Below are 22,732 nucleotides of genomic sequence, written 5' to 3'. Positions count from 1 at the left end.
CCTGTACCCCAGACCTGCAGGACTGCCCCAGCAGGACCCAGCACTGCGAACACACCGCTCTTATTTTTCGTGAAGACAATGCAAATGCAGAGCGAGCTCTTGAAGTGTGAACGGACAAAGTGGAAGCTCTTCAGAAGGCTTGGGAGACAGCACAGCTTGTTAAGACCTCTCTAAATGTTTTAAAAAAAAAAAAAAAAAGAATAGAACTTTGAATTTCTTGGCTTACGTTTTGTTGAAAATTTAGAAGGGACAGTATTTGATTTTTCTATGTTTTCCCTAAATGCCAGCAAAAAACAATCTGGTTGCAGCTTCATTTTATTTTGGATAAATATAGCCAGTTATAGTTCTCAGCATAAATACCTACACTACATAGAAATACCAGATTAATCCTTCTCTAATTTGTCTACATGTTGCCATTAATAAAGTGTTTACCTTTTAAGAACATGTGAAAAAAGTCTCTTTGTAGTAAGTATTAAACTCTCAATAAACTGCAAAACAAAAAATTAAAAAAGACTGCAAATGTTTTCTTCAAGTCCTGACTCTTTTTTTTTAATCAGTTCTGTGGTGAAACTCATTGGTTACTTGGCAATAAGCTATTATACAAGCGAGGGATAGGGCTAGCCTTTCACTGAACTAGTGGAAACTTTATAGAAAATTTTCTTGATAAAAGAATTTATCAAAATTTAAAATCACTCAGCAGTTACTCTGGGATTTTATGATTTTAAACAATGGTAGTTTCACAGTATTTTCCTGAACTGCATGAATTGGGGGTGAGGGTATGGGGAGACAGTAGAAATCACTAGCAGATACCTGAGCTACACCTCCCCTGTGAAGCAAGGGAAGCCCTCCTGTGTCCCTGCACCAGGGGGGCGGCACATTCAATCAGCTCTAAAGGGCCTGATTTCATACCTACCTACCTGTAACTGGGAAACCGGCATTGATTTTAGGACTCGTGCTACTTAGGCCACGCTAGCAGTAAGGTAGTGATACCTTCAGGTAGCCTGCGTAACGTTTCCCCCAAGAAACGTGTGCTGAGGACAATCAGAAGCCGAAGCAGCCAAGACATCGCGTGTCTAACCCAAGACAGCAATGCCTACACTTCAACACACAGAATTTGGAAAAAGCATTTAAAAAGTCCAGAAAATCATTTTATGATTAAAAATTTCAGTTTTTAAAGGCTGATAAACAGCAGTTTCTGGCACAAGAGGGTTCCTGCTACACCTATGCTCGAGGAGGTGCAACTGGTACCTCCAGCTGCTGTTGCAGAGCCCACCAGCTGAGAGCTCCCCGGCAGTGCCGGGGCTGGCCCGCTGGCCTCCACAGCACACCCCGAAAGGCAGGTCTGCTCTACAAAGCTCCCACAGAGATTTGCAGATGAAACAAAGAGAACGGCACAGCTGAAAAAACAGGTTTTTAATTGCTCTGTGGCTCTATTAGCATTACTTTTGCATACGTCTGTAGCTGTACACAGCTCTACGTGGACATCTACAAAACTAGATGAACAGATCAGATGATAAAATAAATATTTTATAGCTTTTTTTTAACAGCTGCCAAAAAAGACACCCCACCCCCCCAAAACGCTCCCCAACCCAACATTCTGTTGAAAAGCATCATTTTCCATTATGTTTTGGTCTATTCTGTTTCCCCTCCAATTTGTAACATTCTGCTGGAAACAGTGATGAAGAACATATGTCTGCGGTAAATTACACCCAGGAGAAATCCTGGAACTGTTACATTCAGTTTTATTACCCAAGGCATTAAGATAGTCTACCACAACATGTATTATTTAACAGTTCCATCAAACACAACACCACTAATACACTTTTCTATTATTACACATGCAAAAAAAATTGTATTGTATTTCTTAATTCTCATTGGGTGATTAATGTGTTGCATTTTCATTTTAATTAACAGTTCCAGAATATTTTTAGTGCTTCAATGAAACAAGGTGTTACATAAATGCAGAAGGTTATTGTAGAAATATTTTGGAAAACGTATGTTCAAGCAACAATAAGGCTGAGAAGCCTAACACTCAACAGCCAGGAAATTGTGAGTGCTTACACTCCTTTCACAGTGTAAGTTTACGCAAGTGCTGCATCTCAACGTATTCTGCAGAGGGCTGTAATCATCTAGGCTACATCAGGGAAAACCAGCATGGCCAGCTGGATGGACAGACTAACATCTCTGAGAATCGCTTTTTTCCACTACTGCAAATACTAATCCAGTTTAACCAGGTAACACCAAAACCCAAACATAGCATAAACATCCCCTGTGCACTGGTGAGCTGCATCTTTTGGGGGAGGTTTGCACTAGTTCTGCGAGGCAGTCACATCACTGGAGATTCCCTATAGGCATAGACTCAGGCAAGCGTAAGTAAGTTTACATTTAACAAGTATAATAGGAATAAAAGATACCTCATATAAACCCGGCTATTACTTTGACTGATGACTTGACCTCTAAAGTCAAGTTTGCTAAAGTTTTACAAGGGTTTTGCATTTTATTTCTCAAGTGACTTCATGGTAACAACAAATAAACCCAACAAAAATGTGTATCTGTCAAAATTGCACACCTTCCATGCTTTGCAAAGAAGAGGAAAGCAAAAGGCTTAGGCAGCAGTTCAGAGCCACAGCTGAGATATGGCTTTTAATTTCAGCTTAAATCAACCAAACAGCTTTAGTATAGTGTTGGGTTCAAACTAAAATCAAAACATCAGGCACCAGGTGTATTGGGAAGCAGAGCACAAAGTCCTCTCTGTTCAAAGAAAGTAATCACTAATACCTGAAAATGTAATTTAATGCTTTTCTTCTTCAAGTTCCAAAATGAGTCACACAAAGGTGAGAGTGCCAGTCCACTTCATAAACTGCAAACTGAGACCCAGAGAAAGTTACTTGCTGAATATCATATAGAGAGTCTCACTTACTTTATTAGTACTTATTCATCATGTGTAAGAATAACAACCTACATTTTTCTGGCTCTCTGTGGTGTTCAGTCCATACGCTGAATGCAGCCATGGCTCATAGAAAATACACTATATAACCACGAAACTGAAGACTGTGCTACAGTGCACACAGGAGTCAAATGATGGTTACATGGGAAACTGAGTTACTGGCGTTTCTCAGCTTTGAAGTGCTCGGCTTTGCAGCCTACATAGTATTACCTCTGTATTCCTTTTTAAAGGCAACTATGAATTTTGCTATCTGTTGCTATAACCAAAGCTGTCCAATCATGCATTGCTAGCAGGGTTTGAAACTTAAACCTGCAACTCTGCAGGTTAAGCTCCTTAGTAAGAACAGATTTACTGCTGAATGGATATTAAATATTCAGGAACTCGGGTTCCACATGGGAACCTGGAGGCAAGGAGTGAGACAGCAGGCAGTGTCTCGAATTTACCCAGTAACTGGCTTACTTTTCTCTCTTGACATGTCCAATTTAACATTCTTCATATCATTGACCTTGATGGAAAACTCAAAATAAAAGACGGTGAACATTTTGCTTTGTTCTGGTCATGAATGAGAGATTTCAGGAATTACTGAAATTGACTTTTGTCTAATTAACTTTTGTGGCCATTTAAGAGCAGAAAAGGTTTGCTCTTGTTTCTGACTTAGAGTAAAATGAGGGCAGAATGCTGTAGGTTCACAACCTGTCCAGACCCGTGGCTGTTGCTAACTTGCAGAGCTGGGCTGACCTCGTAAAAACAGGCCAACCTCTACTTGCTGAAAGGAATAGCAGGTCTGTAGTTCATAGCATGGTCTGCTGGAAGCAGAAGATGTCTCGGCATTATATCTGCTACTGTACTAAAAGGGAAAACCGGCACTGGCCACCTACTCCCCGACTTTCAGCCCCGCTACAAAGAAAGTCCTCCTGCTGTGCCTTTGAAAGAATGCTTGCAGGTGCTGCTACCGTTTTGACTTGCTTTGCCTCTCAAGCAGTGAGCAAGGTACCCAAGATTCAGAAGGAAACGGGATGTAGAACACAGGCCTGGCAAAATACAGGTCAAGGAAGAGTAGGTCTAAGGCTGCTCATGTTTTCTTAGTCTTTCCAATTCAACTGTACTGCAAATATAGCAAATCACAAATTCAGCAAATTCCACTAATGCTGAGAAAGCAATCTGTTAGATGAAAAAAGGCTTGAAAACTACCTAAGGGGCATTCCTAGAAATTCCGTTTTATACTTTCCTCCCAAGACAATCCGTATTTTTGGGCAATACAATAAGTCTTAATAATTTCTTCTCCCCTCTTTTATGAATAAGTCAAAAGAACTGTCATTCTAAATAAGATGTAAAAATAAAGAATGCTGATGAACCAAAACGTATGCAAGCAAGCAGAAATACTATCACACACTTGTGCAGAAAGCACAAACATGGTTGTGCTAAACACACAGAATAGAGTCAAGCTTTGTGTTATGCAATTAACTACATAATGTAATAATGATGCGCTTGGTCTAAAAGTACCTGTACTGGGTCTGGCTGGGATGGAGTTAACTTTCTTCTGAGCAGCTTAGTATGGTGCTGTGTTTTGGATTTGTGGCTAAACTTGTGTTGATAACACGCAAATGCTTTGCTGCTGCTTAACAGTGCTTGCACAGTGTTAAGGCTTTCCATAGTCAGATGCTCCACGTAACAGAGCGAGTACTTATGCCTAAGGAGATGAATGCTGTACTTCAGGCATGCACCATGCTTCTGATAGTCCGCCCACTATGTAAAAAGATAGAAGAAGTGCTGAATGAAACATTCATTCACCTGTTCATCTGCCCACAAGTTGAGAGCAAACACTCAGATATTCACTTTTACTCAGGAAACATGCACACTGGAAATAAGGCATACAAGGGTATTTGTAAAAACTATGGAATTATTGACAGGTTATGGAACAGAAGACAAGCACAATGTCTATTTTGATCTCCACCTGTACATAACCTGAGAGCATAGAGAGCAACAAGGCAAGCATCTATGTACACAGGAATGCAGCCTCTCTTTGGAACTCGCTTGAAGTTTTAGAGACTTCAAATCTTCCCGCACTTACATTAGGCACAACAAAGGGAAACTCACAAAACTGTGATCCAAAACAGTATCGATCATAGGAGAAAAGAAAAAATATGAAAATTGAGGCTTAAAAATGACTGCACCGTATCCAGCAGAAGACACCACGGAAGTTGTGAGGGAAGCACCATATAGTGGACGAGATGTGCATTACATAGTGAAAAACAGGGGAGCAAAAGTCTACAAGAAGCTTGGAACACTGCAGGCACCATGGCCAGGAGTATTAAAATAATGGCACAGTGCAAATACGACTGAACGTGCCCATTTCTACAGTAAGAGTCTTTTAACCATGAAACTATTTTACACTCAAAGCAACAGCAGACCGGTCAGACCACACCAATATTTTGAAACATCCACAGGGAATAATACCAGAATAACCGGCAGCAGAATTACTCCACTGCCCTTGAGACTCCCCACTTAGGTCCATTCTTGGCAAAGGCTTTCAATTGTAAGCTCCTCACAACATTGATTTATGTTCATATGCTCCCTACCTCAAAGGTGACCTGGTCAACGACCTGCTCTCTATTAGTAAATATTGAGAAAAGTGACAGCAGGAAGCAAGATCCCTTCTGCCACTCAGATATACCACCCTTGAGCCATAGTTTATTCATTGTAATGAATGTTTTTTAACAATTATTTTTTTCTAAAACGTGACACAGGCAGCAAAAGATTAGGGCTTTTCTACTCTATGAGTGCTCATCTAAAAAAGGGCTTAGCGTGCTATTTTTAAAAGCTAATTTCATGTCATTTCAGCAAAAAGCTCAATGTTGGTTTTAGACACATTTCTTCTTTTATGCCAGACAGGCCAGCTTCTCGTATTCACAAAGCAACTGTGGTTCACTGAACATGTTTCCAGGATTAATTTTGACTTCCCAGGGTCAACTTTACACTGATCAATGAAAGAAATTGTGGAAAAGATTACCTTATGAAAACACACAAACGTAGCCAACCTTTAACAAAAAGAACAACTTGTAGAGCTTTCATAGGACTCAGCACTATTCAAGGACAGCCTGTCAGCATTTGGCATACATGAACATGGGAGATGGAACAAATCTACAGGAAATCCTTGTGCTTACTCATGTACCCTCAGCACCACAGACGAGTCAAGCCACTTTTATATGTTTCTCCCACTTCCCGTGTTCACAGCCATCCAATTTCTCACCACAAAAGCAAAATCTTACCTACTATTTTCTGCAACACAGGAGATGGCTCTGGCTCATCACAAATGACCTTGACTAGGGCCTTTTTCACCTCTTCTTCAGCTGCGTCCAGCTCTTTTCCACTTCTGATTTCTCCAACCACAGAATACATGTATACCAGCAAGACAAGGAAGTCCTCACAGGTATAATCATCTTTCGTCCTCTCACTGTAAGACTTGATCATTGGCAATAACTGGTTCAAAACACTGGGCATTTCTGACTCGCCAATAGTCTGAAAAACAGAAGGAAGATCATGTCAGATTAACGCTGTAGTGCTTATCAGACACCAGACATACTCCTGCCTGCATCTGCAAGTTATTATTTCTCATAATAGCAGTGCTCATTTAATGAAACATTGTTCAATGTTTGCATTCTCATTTGTCAGCACTTCGTCCTGTGACTTGTTTGCTGCTCAGATAGCAAACGTATTAGTTTCCTACAAGTTTTTTCCTAGGCATTCATGATTGCAGCCTCTTAGCACTTGAAAAGCCTGATGATTAGATCTTCTCCATGTACCAGTAAGATGAGAGGACGGGTAAAAATGGTACAAAACACAAGGTCAAACACTTCCTCTAAATTCTGCTCCTCCTCCTTGGGCCTGATTTTGTACTTGAGGGGAGCTCGAAGCCCAGCTCCCATTGACTTCCATTGCTGTTGCCAGCTTCCAGCACATCCACAAACCTGACCCTATACTTTCAGGTCAGAAACTCAGAAAATTAGAAACAGAGAGAACCATCTGTGAAGTGTGTAGTTTAAGTGACTGGCGTGGTTTCCTAGAGGAGCCGTACAACAGGAGCGAGGACAGGGCAGCAATCACCTGGCATGCGCCCTGACCCTCTTCTCCCTCTGCCTCCTTCACAGCACACTCGCCAGCTTCTCAAGCCATGGAACAGGGGTCTTCCACATGGAAAGAGCCTTCTTGGCCAGACAGGTCAGGCTCATTCCCACAGCATATCCATGCTGCGAGGTGAGTAAAGCAAAGGCCACATGGAAGCGAGGACAACTATGTGACTGCGAGGCTGAAAGATGATCATAACGTGTATGAGGAGAGGAAGGCTGGCAGGGAAAAGGAGGGGGAAACGGAGTATGCTGGGATGTCCCAGGTCCTTAGTAGTTGAAATCGCACTTGTGTCTCCTCATCTCTGTGGGAGAGGCGTCCGTACAGCTTTCCTATGGTTGCAAACAGGACACTTCAGACATGAATCCCCTGAAATGCCACGCTGACATCCACATCACGTAACACCAGGGCTGGGGTTTAGATACACTGTGCGGGTCTCTGCCACTCAGGACAGCAGAGTGACTAACCGTAGTGGCAAACTACCACCCTCACTGTGCGCACACACCTACACATGAAGTCTCCACACACTGGTTTTCTGCTGCGCGTTAGTTTGCAGCTCAGCAGTGGGAGCAGGTGAGAAGCAGGGCCGGTGCAAGGCAAGCAGGAGGAGCACGCCGCTGCTGTGTGGGAAGGGAGGTGTGGGAGGAGAGAAGCAGAGTCTTCCCCACTTGATGGCAGTGATCAGCCGGATCCATCCAAGAGGTGTCCTGCAACACCACCCTCAGTACCCTGCCCCTTGCCCTGTGATCGCCACACAGCTCCCTGGGAAAACCTGTGGGTCGGTTCATAGTGTACAGGGAAACACTGAATCTCCTATAACCCAATGACTCAAGTCTGCAAACATTCATTCTTGGTTGTCACTACAGTAACTTCAAACAGACTAGTCATGGTAATGGACACCACAGCCAATAATATACCTTTTAAATAGATTCACAATAAATAAAATACAAAAAAAACCCATTCCAAAAACCCCCAAACCAAAAGAGATCCAGGTTTGTACAATAACAAAATCATGCAATTAGGTTTACCACTGCTTTTGACTGCATTAATTTAGTTCTGTGCTCTTCTGACAAATGAGTATTTTTTTCTGAAACCTGGGCAGGGATTTCAGAGTCTAACTTTAGGCACGGGGAAACTGAAAGCTTTGTCTCCTGGCATACTCCATACTTCATGAGATCCTGGGTTTGGTTGTATTTTGTTTTAGTTGTACTTTGACAATTGTAGAAACACTAACAGGTATCTCAAACTGTGATTTTTATACCTACACTGATCCACTACAGATCGCAATTATAAAGAAAGCACAAATTACTCAAGCTCTCCAGAAACTTTCTTCCAGCCTGTGCTATAGGAAACAACACTTCTCCGGACTTTGAGCCCCACCCTGCTCCTGACATACAAGTTTTGCCATGGACCCATCTTTCAAGGGACTTTAATGTGGTCAGATGTTATGTTTCCATTCGAATGCATACCTTAGAGAAGAATTCTCTAACTACCCACACGCTAAACCTAACAGTAAGTGCACACTGTGGACTTGAAGCAGTAAATTACAAAGCTACAGTGGTCAAAAACATTTGGGAGCCAAAAAGGAACATGTAGGAATTCTGGAAGGGTTTGGCACCCTGCGTGTCTTTGGGCAGGGAGCATTAAATCACATGTGTAGCAAGCCCAGGCGCTGCTCTACCAGGAAAGCAAGTCTATGGTGTTTGGCACTGGTCTGGCATACGCTGGCAGCTGGGCCACTGTCAGGACAAGGCTGTTGGTTCCCAAATTTCAACCGAGCCCAGCCCTCAGTTCAGTACACCCCGTAAACAAATTCTCATCTGTATGCTACTACAACAAATTTCAAATCATCCAGATCCTAAAATGGAAAAAGACAAATCTTCAAGGAATTCAGAGGTATGCAGCTACCGGGAGGAAGCTACCTGCAATGCAACAAAAGCCTAATCAGTCCTAAAAATCCAGGAACTGAAGATTAACCTATATGTGGAGTTATTCTAGAATAGATGACAAACTTCAATCTATATTAATCTGGATTCACTTTTAAGAAGTGGCAAGCCCTATGCCACGTATTACTGAACATCATCTATCATCTACTGGCACATCATCTATTCCCTCCTGCCCTCCCAACATACAAACTCTCTACTTCACCCCATCTCTAAATATCTCATAGCATGCTCCTACAACATCACAGATGAGTTCTTGAAAAAGCTCTATTTTGCATGTACAAATTATCCAAATACATGGAGCACCGAGGATGCACGTGGTCGTATAAAACAGTAAGGTCAACAGCTCCTGCTTGAGGATAGTAGCTCCTGAGAGTACACATGTACAGCATCTCTGGCAAACTTTCAAACAGATATGATTAAAAAAAATTTGGTCTAAACTTTCAGGATGATTTACTGGAGGGTGCGCTAAAACTCAACAACTTAAAGCAACAATTGCCACCTCTTATCTTCAAAGTAAAAATGAAAGAGAAAAAAAATATTAAAGAGCTATAATAACTTCAGAACACACGTAGGGTCTTTCTGGGGTATGAACTTCTCTGGAATGTTTTTCCCTTATCTCTTGGGAAATGGCACTACAGAGGACTTCAAATGCAACTGCCAAGTTTCAGGCCAGTTGGACTGGAGTGTGCATGAAAAAAAAAAAAAGGGACTCACAGCCTCACTGCAGAGCACAGCTCCACAGGGAGCTGGGAAATTTCCCTCAAACAAAATCCGCTGGCAGATTGTCATTATCTGGCCACCTCCAATGATTTAGGGGCTCCCTGCACCGCCTAACAATCAATCAATTACCATGATTGAACAACCCTAAAACACAAGTTTTAAAAATGTAACTACCCATGACCCAAATTTCCTGCTGGTTATGTTGGCCTCAGGTTAGCCCCATTTGTCTATTATCAAGGGAGCCAATAAAAATAATAAAAACAGGTCAATTCTGAGCTTTCCAAAGGCTGTATAAAAACATTAACACAGTTTAATGCAGCGCCAGCTAAGGCCCAAGCTCTAACGCCTTCTGCTCAGTTGCACTGTTTGGACATTTTAACGCTATAATCATATAGTCTTCAGAATCCAGGGAGAGTTTGTGATAGATTTTTGTTGTTTTCCATCTCTTTCCTCCATCATGCTTAGTTATTTATTTTTATAACTTAAGCTGTGTAGTAATTTACTATCCCTAAGGGTAAATGAACTGACGTCAATTTGCTGATTTTTGCAAAAGGCCCGAGTTTTGGCAGATGGGAGGATAGTGAAGAAAGTACAAATTTTTTTTTTTCAGTTTTTAAACACTGAACATGATACTGTGCTTCAAAAGTGACATTTAAAATGTGATTTAAAGGATCTACAGGAATTAAGAGGAAGTGTAATAAACCCAAGAAAAAAATGTTTTGTGTTTCTGTGAAAGGTATTATTTTCAATATTAAATAAACCTGTAAGAATCTAAAGCCATCTGTATCATTAGACTTCTTTTACACAATAGAAAACAGAGTGTGCTAGGGAGGAAGAGAAGAGGAGGGTCAGAGTTTACTTGAATTAACACGTGTCCCTGACAAAACTGAGAAGAGAACCGAGCACTCTAATCCCTGCGCTTCCAGCCCACTGTCCTCAACACATCATTAAAGATATTAAAGCAAAAATCAACTTCAAGCAAGTGGAATTTATTTTCTTTTAAAATCTAGGAGGAAGGAGGAGATAAATCTTAAGAGACTACTCCACTATGTAAATATTCTAGTGGCTTTCTGTTTAGGAAAGCAAAACATGTTTAATTCCTTCAGAGGTCGCATGAGTTAACAGAACTTTTTGGAATAGGAACCACACAGCTTTACAGCAGTGAGGAATTTTATTGGGGAAAAACAAAACTAAAAAGAACACACTCAAAACCCAGCTGCAGGTAAAACCAGTGGAAGGATCAGTGGAAACTCACACGCCCATGGTTAATTTGCTACCCGGCCCTTCTGGACCACCCCATTTAACAGAAGCCTTCTTGTATTGACAACTTAGGTGGGAAAAGAGAGTTCATGAGTTGTGGGATAAGCAGCTTGCCAATGTGGCTCTATCTGATTTCTCATTTTTACCTGGGTTTGATTTTTCGTGTTTCGTGATTTTGCCATGCAGCGTATTAGCTTCCCCACTATCCAGATGAAGGCAGAATATTCTAGCTGCTAAAAGTGACAATGGCACCAAGGGAGGACCTCACGGGTAGGCAAAACCAGCTCCGATCCTGCAATGGCAACAGATGTCTGCAGCGGTAGTCATCTTAGCAAAAACAAGAGGCGCTGCCAAGCTAAGGAGGAGTCTTAGCTGTCTGCAGTGCTCAGCTACCCATAAATCAAATGCTGCAGTATTGTTACTCGCTGTTTTACACTGTCTGGCCACCTGAGATTTGGGGTTAATTGCACATAATTTCCATATGAGTGAGAAGATGTCTGTACTCCCTGCTCCCAGCAAAACAATCATTTTATATATTTAGTTTTCATTAAATGGCCTATGGGTGACTAGTGATTTGACACAATAAATCAGTAAGTATGATCTTATCATGCAAATTATGTTTTTCCATAGGAAGCTCTAGAAATCGTTATAATTCTTGACTTGCACAGGTTTTGATAAAAATGTACCTTCTCTTTGTCTTCTCTTTACATATTTGTAGGGTATGATTGAAGAATAACCAACTCAAAACACTGCACAAAAAATTAAGGTCTTCGAAGTACTACACCCTCACCATTAGGAAACCCCTCAGTCTGTCAGTGTCAAAACATGCAGCATCCAATTATTCAGGCAGCCTGTTTAAGAAGAGCATGAAATCATTGTGATAACTGAAGCCCATCGTCTGTACATTTCCTTTTGCAGGAAGTGAATTTGGATGCCAGAAAAGTTTTAGTCTCAGACTTATGTTTCCAGCTGGGGAGGGTTGACACAGCCTTGCCTTGCAGGGGGAAGGAGCAAATTTTAGCCTTAGGGGAAAGCAGACCAAGCATCCAGCAAATTCACAGCAGCTTGAGAGTGGAGGTGTGAGATGCTGGCAGCAAATGGCCCCTTCCAGTAAAAAAAAAGCTTAAGTCATTAAAGATAAAGATCACATTGCCTTTTGTTGGGGAGCAAAACAGGTTTATGACTTGCCCCTGTCAATACTACGAGACTTGCATCTTCCTCTCTTTAATGGCAGTGTCTATTCTCTTGGTAGATGATACAGAAATCCATAAAGAATACACGTATAGAGAAAATAGGGGAGAACTAAACTGCTAGTGAGAGACACAGGAAACAGTAAAAGTATCCAGGACCTGTCTCCCTTGTCATTACTCCTAATGACTCCTCTGTCTTTAATGAAATATCCCTATGGAGCCAATTGTATCTGCTGTCTCCTTTTCTGCATTTATCACCCACTCTGAGCATTGCCCCAGGAGCTATATCCTCAAAACTGCAGACACAATTTCCAGGCAGCCCTTGTAGACAGAGTCTTAAAATTCAAATGTAAATAAATAAAAAACAAATAAAAGAAAAAGAGCAAGCTTTTTAAAAGCTATTTTTAACCTGGCTCATGTTGTCAAAGACACAGATTCACATTCATCCCACATGTACGCTTTCTCAACGGGCCTTCATTCTAGCCTTCTGCCCACCACAGTAGCCTCTTCCTTCTGCGTCTGCTGAAGTGTTTCTGTGACCGTGCATTAAAACAAATGGTTTTACCCAGACTGGTTCTCTGCTCACATTTACTGCTTGGGCACAGAAACACTTAGACTAGCCATTAAGGCCAAGGATTGGACCATTTCCTTAGGCAACAGCGCTGGCTTGGAGCCTACATGACCTAAAGTTTAACTTGCCAAGAGATACAAAAGAAAATATATAAATAATCACCTGCTCTTTGGATGACTTCTTCAATACACTGTCACATGGCCAGATTCTTAATTGGTGTCTATCAGTCAACACGACAGACACAACACTCCTTTGCCAATTTGTACCTGCTGAATCCCTATCCATGATGTTAGCGCTTACTGTAAAACACAATGATGAGTCAAAGGCAAGAAAAATTAACTTACAACATAAGCTCTTACAAAGCACAACATTTGTAAGCTCTTCTGGTCAGAGATTATTTTTTTTAAACATGTGTCTTGCATAATTCCAAAAACACACCACCAACACTTAACAGCTAATATGTGATAATAACAAAAATATTTAAAACAAGCTGTTCAAGCCCTATCATTTCTAAAAACAAAACAAAAGCAAAGCCCAGGACAGTTCTTTCAGCCAATAACTCCCTAGCACATGATCATGACCTAAGCAATTGAATTCTACCTATAAATCATAGCCAAAATAGTGTATTCCAGTATTTTTCTTTAATCTAACTTTCTCAGGACACAAAAAGAAATTGTATTTTGAACAATGTAATTAAGATCACCACTTAACCACCTTTCTCCTGTCTTTACTGAGCACCATAGTTGTTTGACAGCAATTTCCCATTTTCAATCATCCTGCAACTTCTTCAGTTATTTTTCCTTCTTGTGTTACAAGAGGGAGATTCAGTTACTGTGTCAGAACTGCAAGACTTATACATACATTTTGAGAAAATTTAAATGCCATCACAAAAAGTTTCTAATAAACCCACTGATATCTAATCTTCCACAGTACAGATATCACCTCATCCCAGTGAGTTATGCTGTCTGGCGATGTATCATTACATCATACAGTCCAGTTTTCCCCTCTCTCTTTGGAAACCATCTAAGTGTACAGCTGTGTTAAGATATTTTAATGGGTTCATGGGAGCTCAGCAGCAACAGGATACTGAAAAAAGGATATTTAATAAGTCTGGATTTTATTAGACAAAGCTCTGCAAGGATAAGGACAATTTTACTTAAATCACTGCCTGTCTGACATAAGAGACTCATCAGCAAGTTAAAAAGGGAGTACTTCCAACCTACTCAGTCAAAAGCTTTTAGCTGTGATGGCTTCTACAGACGTGCTGAGTATAAACATGAATCAGCACGAGGAAAATGGTGTCAGAAAAATGAAAAAGCAGTATAGGCACAGTCAAGATAAAAGATCTTGGTGCCACGCATGTCAGGATTTTTTGAGTGTGGTTTTTTGAGGTTGTTTGTTTGGTTTTATAAGCCTTGGAATATTGGGAAAACTGCCAGAACATTGTAGGGATTCAATACTGAGAAAAGGGCGCAAGGACAACATAATATCTGATGAGGTTAAAACTCACACCACCTTTGAGCAGAACAATGGGAAAGCATTCATTCACTACAAAGCAAAGGGTAGAATCCACAGGGACAGAAAACAAATCATATAAATGAAGCAAAATATAGTACAGCCAAATCATTCAATAGCATAGACCATATTTGCAGAAGGAGGGGATTCTATCCTGGGAGATGGTTACTGAAAAAGATTTGAGAGATGCTCTGGACAAAGAAAAAGACATGAGTGCCTGCTTAGATCACTAGCTATAACCTTTCAGGTTTGAAAAACAGATGACCCAGAGAGGACAAAAGGTCTAAAAAATCACAAGTGGACTAGAGAAGGCAGGTAGGGATTGATGGCTCACTCTCTGTCCCAACACAGGAACTAAGGGGCAATAAATGAATCTGGTAAGAGCCAGGTTAAAAAGCAAATTAGACGGAGATAGTTCTTCATGCAATTTGATCAGATGTGGAACTCCTTGCCAAAGGTTGTTGTGCTGCTAAATTCTTACTTGGGTTCACAAAGATGATGGGAAAACTCACAAGGGAAAAAATTTCCATCAAATATTAGTAAATACACAGAAACCACATCTGTTCCAGAACTCAAAATGGTCAGAGCTGGGAGACTATCAGATAACCGTGTCCTCTTCTCTTAATCTTCTGTAGGCAGCTGCTTTTCAATAGGTTAGAAAAAGCAAGCTAGCTCAGCTACATTTTTGATCTGATCCAGAATGGACATATTTACCTCAACGCCACCACAAAATGATCAATGTGAGTACAAAATACAGGGGAAAGAAGTAGGGGAGCAGGTTTATTACAGTACACGGCACTGTCAGGATTAATCCCGATATATTGTGCCCAGTTCCAGTGTCCACATTTCTGACCAGCTGTGGAAAACTACAGATAATGCTGGAGAGAGTTACAAAACAACTAAAAGAGTAAATTTCTTCAGAGTGAGAGAGAGTTGGCTTATCAAAAGGAAGAACAACAGTTTATGTATGTCTCTTCAGGCAGAAGAAAAATTTGGAGTACGAGACAGCTCTTGAATCTAGTCAAGAAAGGCACAGGAGAAACAAGGGAAGTTGAAACTATGATTTTTCCAGTTCTCAAGTTAGTGGAGATCCTCTCAGTGGCGTGCATATTTCAGAAAGACTTTGGAGGGTGAACGGACAGAAAACAAGCAGAAAGCACAAACTCAGTGGTCTCACGCAATAAAACACTATGCATAAAATACATCTGGTGAATAAAACCATAAACCCTTTGGCACAGCGCTTAATTGCAGTGAAAAGAATTGTGAACTGTGAGGGAAAAATAATTTAGAAATAGCAGAAAGGATAAAGGTAATACATACTGAAATACTGGACATGCTGTGAGGGCTGGCACGCAGCAGTGGATTATAAAAGGAGACTGTCTGACAACCAAAATAACCCTATCTTGTGCCTTTCCTCCACGTCCTTGCCTTCTGAGGCACCTCTTCTCTCTCAGCCCTTTGCATCATCCTTCACTCCTATGCCAGCCTAATGTCAGATTTCCCAGAAATTCCTCAGGGTTGCAGGGATACCTCCAGACTTTTGGTGCGGGGTCAGTCCATGGTGGCCACTGGTATCAGAAATGAAAAAATGAGATGGCCTGGGACAAGGGCAAAATGGGAAAACAAGTCTATTCCTAGCGGGTGAAAAACAAAAGGAGTTTGGAGCCTACATGACTGCTTGGGTTAATTTAAAAGAAATTTGTTTTCTTATTGCTTTTTTGTGTGTGTGTTATCTCACCATCAAACTTTTTAAAACAAATCCAGTCATCTTCTGCCCCGAGAAGTTTGATACTAATAGGCAATCAGGACATCTGTTGTACATTGCCACAAGCATCAACACCAGGTTGCACCAAAGCATCGTACAAATCATGTTTCTAAGTTATGGCCAAACATATACCTGAAAGCTTTTAGTAATGCTGACCCAAACTGGCCAAAGAGATATTCCGTATCATACGACGTCATGTTCAGTATATAACCAGGAGGAGTTGGCCGGGAGGCAGCACAGCTCAGGAACTAGCTGAGCATTGGTTCCGGGTAGTGAGCAATTGTGCTGTGCATCACTTGTTTTGTATATTCTATTATTGTTGGTTTTGTTATTATCTTCCTTTTCTGACCTATTAAACTGTCTTTATCTCCACACATGTGTTTTACCTTTTTTCTTTTTGATTCTCTCCCCCATCCCACTGCAGGGTGGGGGTGAGTGAACGGCTGTGTGGTTGTTTCAACTGTCTGCCAGGTTAAACCACAACAGTTACATTAAATTTGCTGAATAAGGGTACTACTTGGCTAGAACATACTCCATTTCACAGTATCCCTGGGATCCAACTTTTTGTTGACAATTTCAATGGAAATGGATATGGATGCAGATCTGGGCAAAGCAGCATCCTCTCTCCCCATCCCTTCTGTCTCTTTTCTTAAAAAAAACCTAGGAAACTTAGTGAAAAACTACTGCTAAGATAAACATACCTGCCAAAACCTGTTGGAATTTACCAAAATACTAGGAATTGAAACTCCTTTGAGTCAAGAAACTTCAAAGCCATTTAAAACATCAACTCACATGAGATGAACATAGAAGACTAGGTGCTGGATCACTTTACTGCATTTTACGGATACAAATTTAAAGAGTAGCTAACTCTGAAATATTTTACATAGCCTTTAAAGTATTTTATACCTTGGTATGCAGATAGACAAAGACCTAATATATGACATAAACCACAAAAGCAAAAATCTATGGACACAGGAGGTTTGCACAGGAGAAGATCCCACTACGCTGCCCACAGTCCCCGGCTGGGACCACAGGAAGGAGACAGAACGGCAACACAAAGACGTGCAAAGGCAGATTATCAGCCCGCTGCAGAGCACCACGGCTGTTAATCAGTACAGTAAATGTTATCACAATAGAGTACTGACATTTCTAGGCCTCGTATAAAGTTCGCCATGCTTTAAACAGGATTCAGGCTTTCATGGTGATTAAAGGCAGATGTCACACGCGTGAGTAAGTTTGTAAATTATGAGCCCCTCAGTCATTTTTGTGTGCGGAAGGAATCTTTCATTGAAGGGACATCTTCACTGGAGGATGCTCGCTGTGGCATGATTTGCACAGGGAAGAACATTTTCCTTCCCTTTTTCAGGTTGGGAAGAATAAAACAAGCATAAGTATACAACTACATCTCACTTCATCCTATGAAACTTATCAGGTTGAAACCTTATTTTTCCTGTCCAGTTTTCCACTGCCGTTAAAAACTAATCAGGTTATCATCTGTCAGAGAGCAGCGGTGTTGTGGTTTAACCCCAGCCAGTAAGTAAGCACCACTCAGCTGCTCGTTCACCCTCCCCCCGCCCCAAGGGGACGGGGAGGAGAATGGAAAAAAAAAATCATGGGTTGAGAGAAAGACAGTTTAATAGGAAAACAAAGGAATGTAATAATAATAATAATAATAGTGATGCACAAATGCAATTGCTCACCACATGCAGAAAAAAAACCCCTGATGCCCAGTCTGTTTCCAAGCAGTGATCCCGCCTCTCAGTTTGCTTCCCCTGTGATATACTGAGCATGACATCATACGGTAGGGAATATCCCTTTGGCCAGTCTGAGTCAGTGTCCTGGCTGTGCTCTCCCAGTTCCTTGTGCACCTAGCAGGGCATGGGAAGCTGAAAAATCCTTGACTTAGTGTAGACACAACAACTACCTAGCAGCAACTAAAACCAGACATTCCAAAATCTTTGCCTTCTGGCCAGTCCATGATCACTTCCAAGATTCCTGGGCGACTGTGGTTTCCTCTTCAAGCCTGCTGCGTGATCAGTGTGACCCACTTACTCCACATAGCGTTAGTAGCATGGTGTGTGGAGGGGACCCTCCCCTTGAACATCCAGCCCAGCATTGGCAGTTGGGGTGCCAAGAAGAGCTGTGCTTCTGTACCAACCACTTCCAAAGTGGCTTGCACCCATGACCTTAAGAGTCTTGCACTCTACCAAATGAGACACCCAGGCCACTGAGGGACATCATTGAAACAACCAGCAGTGGATCAGGCTGCTAAGATTGAAGTGACTCAGGTGGATCTGGACTGGCAACATAAAGGTGAATTATTTATAGCTTGTTGGGCTCATGACACCTCAGGCCATCAAGGAAGGGGTGCAACACATAGATGGGCTCACGATCGAGGGGTGGACTTAACCATGGACATTATTGCACAGGTTATCCATGAATGTGAAACATGCACTGTGATCAAGCAAGCCAAGTGGTTAAAGCCTCTGTGGTATGGAGGATGATGGCTGACATAAATATGGGGAGGTCTGGCAAATTGATTACATCACACTCCCACAAACCCACCAAGGCAAGCATTATGTACTTACAATGGTGGAAGCCACCACCGGATGGCTGGAAACATATCCAGTGCCCCATGCCACTGCCCGGAACACTATCCTGGGCCTTGAAAAGCAAGTCCTGTGGTGACATGGCACCCCAGAAAGAACTGAGTCAGACAATGGGACTCATTTCTGAAACAGCTTCATAGATGGATGGGCCAAAGCGCATGGCATTGAGTGGGTGTATCACGTCCCCTATCATGCACCAGCCTCCAGGAGAACTGAACGACGCAATAAACTGCTACAGACTAACCTGAGAGCAATGGGTGGTGGGACACTCAAACACTGGGACACACATTTAGCAAAGGCAACCTGGTTAGTTACCACTAGGGGAGCTACCAGTCGAGCTGGCCCTGCCCAATCAAAATTTCCACGTACTATAGAAGGGGATAAAGTCCCCATAGTGCGTATGAAAAATATATTGGTGAAGACAGTCTGCCTCAGGCAAAGGCAAACCCATCCACAGGATTGCTTTTGCTCAAGGACCTGGGTGCACTTGGTGGGTGATGCAGAAGGATGAGGAAGTCCAATGTGTACCTCAAGGGCATTTGATTTTGGGTGAGAATAGCCAATGATTTAAATTGAATTATGCTAATTGCTACATAATACTGCATATCATCACTGCTATGGTTGCCATCTGCCATAACAATGGTATTACAGTAAGATTCACCCAGACTAATGAAGAATGAACTTTGATGAAATCAAGCAAGGTGCAGAGGTGATGAAACCAGAATTGGCTTCAGCAACGAGCACCCAGCAACTTCCTTAAGATTGACATCTTCAACATGCAGACCATGAGCTTGGAGTGCGCCAGATATATCAGCTACGAGCTACGGATGAAGCATGCAACAATCCAACAGTGCACACCACCTCTGCTGCCCTGAGAGACTGTTATGACAAACGGAGCCCAAAAGTCATGGACTAAATGAACTCAACAGACACTTTAAAGGGATGGTCTATAGACTAAGGGAATGATACCTGTGTGTACATATCAAAAGACAGTAAAAGTGATGGTGATTAATTGGAATGTATTGGGAAGTATAGGACCTGGGCATGATGTAGATGGTATGGAATAAGAGGTGAATACTGTCCTGGTTTAGGCTAGGATAGAGTTAATTTTCTTTCTAGTCACAACAGTGATACTTCAAAGTAAAGGATGTATGTTTTTTCCCTATAAATGTGCAAGAACAGCAGCTGCAATGACTACTGATCATACATCCAATATAAAAGATTAAGTGAGATTCAGTCATAGGCAAAATGGCAATTATTCTTCCACTGTGATAATGCTACAGTGAAAAAACTTCTGAAATCCCATTCTTCTTTTAAGCTTCTCACCCCATCCCAGAAATTCTTTCCTGCTCTAGAAGCCAACAGTTCTCTTTTCAAGCACAGTTTAACTTGACTGCCTATGAGTTGTTCCTTTAGCTCCTTAACCAAGCTGCAATCCTCAACGCTAGTATTCACATGCGGTGGTGTCCAGACTGCACGCCCTGGGCTGAGCATGCCTCTCCATGGGTATACGACCTTTTAGGACACCGGTTATTAGAAAGTACACCCAACACCCGCTTGTCAGTCATGATGCTCCATGTCCCTTGGCCCACATGCCTTTGTCGTGGCTGGAACGCAGCAAGTCCTCTCTTCTTTTGGCTCATTTCAGTGTTCCCATCATTCCGCCGTGGGGCCGTGCTGTGCTGGGTGGCACTGGTGGTGGTTTTGCAGCTGGCTCCTTGCTCTGGACAGAGAAGACAACAGGCTGCTCTCCCACCACCAGCTGCAAGGGCCGTGTGAGGGCATCCTGGCTGCAGAGATTGCTCCTGCCACACCTCCTCCCCGTCAGTTTGTCCGGCACAAGCTACAACTAGAAAAACAATCCCAGCTTTCTGTCCCCCTGGGATTTCCCTCCCACTCAGCCGAACGCCTGAGTCAGCATAACTATCCCTCATGATATCACATTTGTGCAAAGGGAGTCGAGTGGAGCACAGGACATCTGGTCCCAATATCTGAAAACACTTAAATCATGCATGTCATTTCAAACATTTAAGGACTTCAGAAGTTTTCTGTTACTTTTATATATATTTCCTAGTTGCTTCATGCAGAAAGGATTTCTTACGTTCAAGTTTCACACTGAAGATCTGGGGAAATGTATATTCCATGTCATTTTAACTTGAAAAAAAAAAAACAAACAGCATTAAAGATAAGCTCAGATGTGTCCTAAGCTACCTTTATTTAAACTATTTTTTAAAATTATTCCAGGAGAATACCAAAATGTGCTGAGTTATAGCGCTTGTAATTCAGATTTCAATAACAGGTAAAAAAAAGGTGGGTTGTATGTGCAATATTAAAAAAAAAAAACCCACAAAAATAAAACCCCAAACACCACCACAACCCCAACTTTAGTTGTATAAGCTAGACACTAAGGTACCAAGATATTTTTCTTGTTCCCCATTGTGCTTTTTGGTAGGAAAGAAAGGGCACAGGGCGCATGGTCCAGAGACCAATGCTCACCTCCACGTCTGACTCTGAGCTTCTAGCTTGTTCTCCACCTCCAAGCAGCAGTATCTTCCTCATGCTACCAAGCATTCCTTCAGGTGCTCTGATAGCCTGATGCCAAGTTCCAGGGACAAGTAATAATGTTCAGTGCAGCAAATAATTCCCTTTGCAGCCCTTATGTATAGTGCAAGTCGTGGTACGCTGAGGCCAGTACAGCGGAGGCACGCTGAGCCCGCTGGAACCTGTTTAGTTTGAGCATCAATAGCCGTCAAGCTGTCACGGGATGGAGCTCAGTATCAACCAGCTTCTTTTTCCAAAGCCAGGATGGGTATGTCTGTCTACCTCTATTGCACAAATCTCTTGCAAGAGAGGAAATACAGCTCTTTGATATAATTTCTGTTCTTCTTATCTGGCTCCCCACACCTTAGGGTTGGAGCGCTTCCAACCTCTACCATACATGCTTTCTACTGCAGTGTACGCATGCCACAACAGAAAAATACTAATTTCTTTTTTGGCAGCTACTAGAAAATTCTTCACCCCCTCCACAGCACAGAAAGCTCCTGCTTTTCTAACAAGCTGTCAGTCTGTTCCCAGGACAGGAGAATCAGACGTTTGGGGCATAAGTGATATCCCGTATGGAGACACCACGGCAGCAAAAAAGAAGAGGTATGAGGAATCATAGTTTGAATGAGAATCCAGAGGATCTTGGTTATACGTTACAACTCACAAAATACTTTAAGTCATTTATCTGAGACTTGGACCCTATTTTGGAAGGCAGAGTAGTATTACAAAGCTCTTTTAGACACTGTTTATTAACATTAAAATGAAATATGAAAACCACTTTTTGTTAAATCCAGGATCTGGACAACTCTTATAACATGTACCCTAAATAAACAAAGTCAAATGGTATTGCAACAGCTAGAAATAAAATTGTGTGATAATACTAAAAATAAAACCAGACTTTTTTTACTGCACTAATGTATGTTTAATCCTTCTAAAAATAAACTTTCAAAACAACATCATCACAATTAAGTTACCCCAAAATGTTACAATATGAGTAGCTACTCCGTCAGCTGGGACCCTCAAGTCCCAGACTAGTTTCTTAGTTTTACTGGAGCAAACATTCCAACCTTCCCAGCAGACAGTTCTGCAGGCCCTAGCAAAGATCACAAAACCCACAAAATTTCTGTGCTACTGTTTAAGAACGGCAGCATCCACTGGGGAAGGGGGGTGGTGGGGTGGGTGGAGATAAATCTAGACACAGTTGTTTTCTCTTTAAAATTTCACTTTTTTTTTTTTTAATAACCACTACAAAAAATCTAAACCAGTCTCAGGATAATCTTTTTTCCTGCTTCCAAATAATGTCCCTCCGCCACCTTAGTCATCGCCACCTTTGTCAGATCCTAGCAAATTACCAGTTGGTGGTCTCGCTGTTCTACCCTGAGCCATATTTTAATTAGTCAGAGCACTGAGAAAAGATTATTGTACAAATATTGGCGAATCTTCAAACAAGAGTACATGCTGTCCATTTTATTCACAATGAAAAAGCTCTTAAAGAGATTTCGATAAAGATTTGCCTCCTGCTCGCAGCCCACATTTGTAA

General features: G+C 41.7%; 1 protein-coding gene across 1 annotated transcript in view; it reads right to left on the bottom strand.

The window, feature by feature from the left end:
- The window catches only part of SCFD2 (sec1 family domain containing 2), a 199,710-nt gene that overhangs the window by 105,314 nt on the left and 71,664 nt on the right, over positions 1 to 22,732 (bottom strand). The window contains exon 5 of the mRNA XM_075752170.1: positions 6,217 to 6,466. Within this exon, the coding sequence (XP_075608285.1) occupies positions 6,217 to 6,466 (250 nt within the window). The remainder of the gene's footprint in view (positions 1 to 6,216; positions 6,467 to 22,732) is intronic.

The sequence above is a fragment of the Balearica regulorum genome, chromosome 4 (assembly GCF_011004875.1).
Source record: "Balearica regulorum gibbericeps isolate bBalReg1 chromosome 4, bBalReg1.pri, whole genome shotgun sequence".
Lineage (NCBI taxonomy): Eukaryota > Metazoa > Chordata > Aves > Gruiformes > Gruidae > Balearica > Balearica regulorum.
This window is presented reverse-complemented; position numbering and strand designations above follow the sequence as displayed.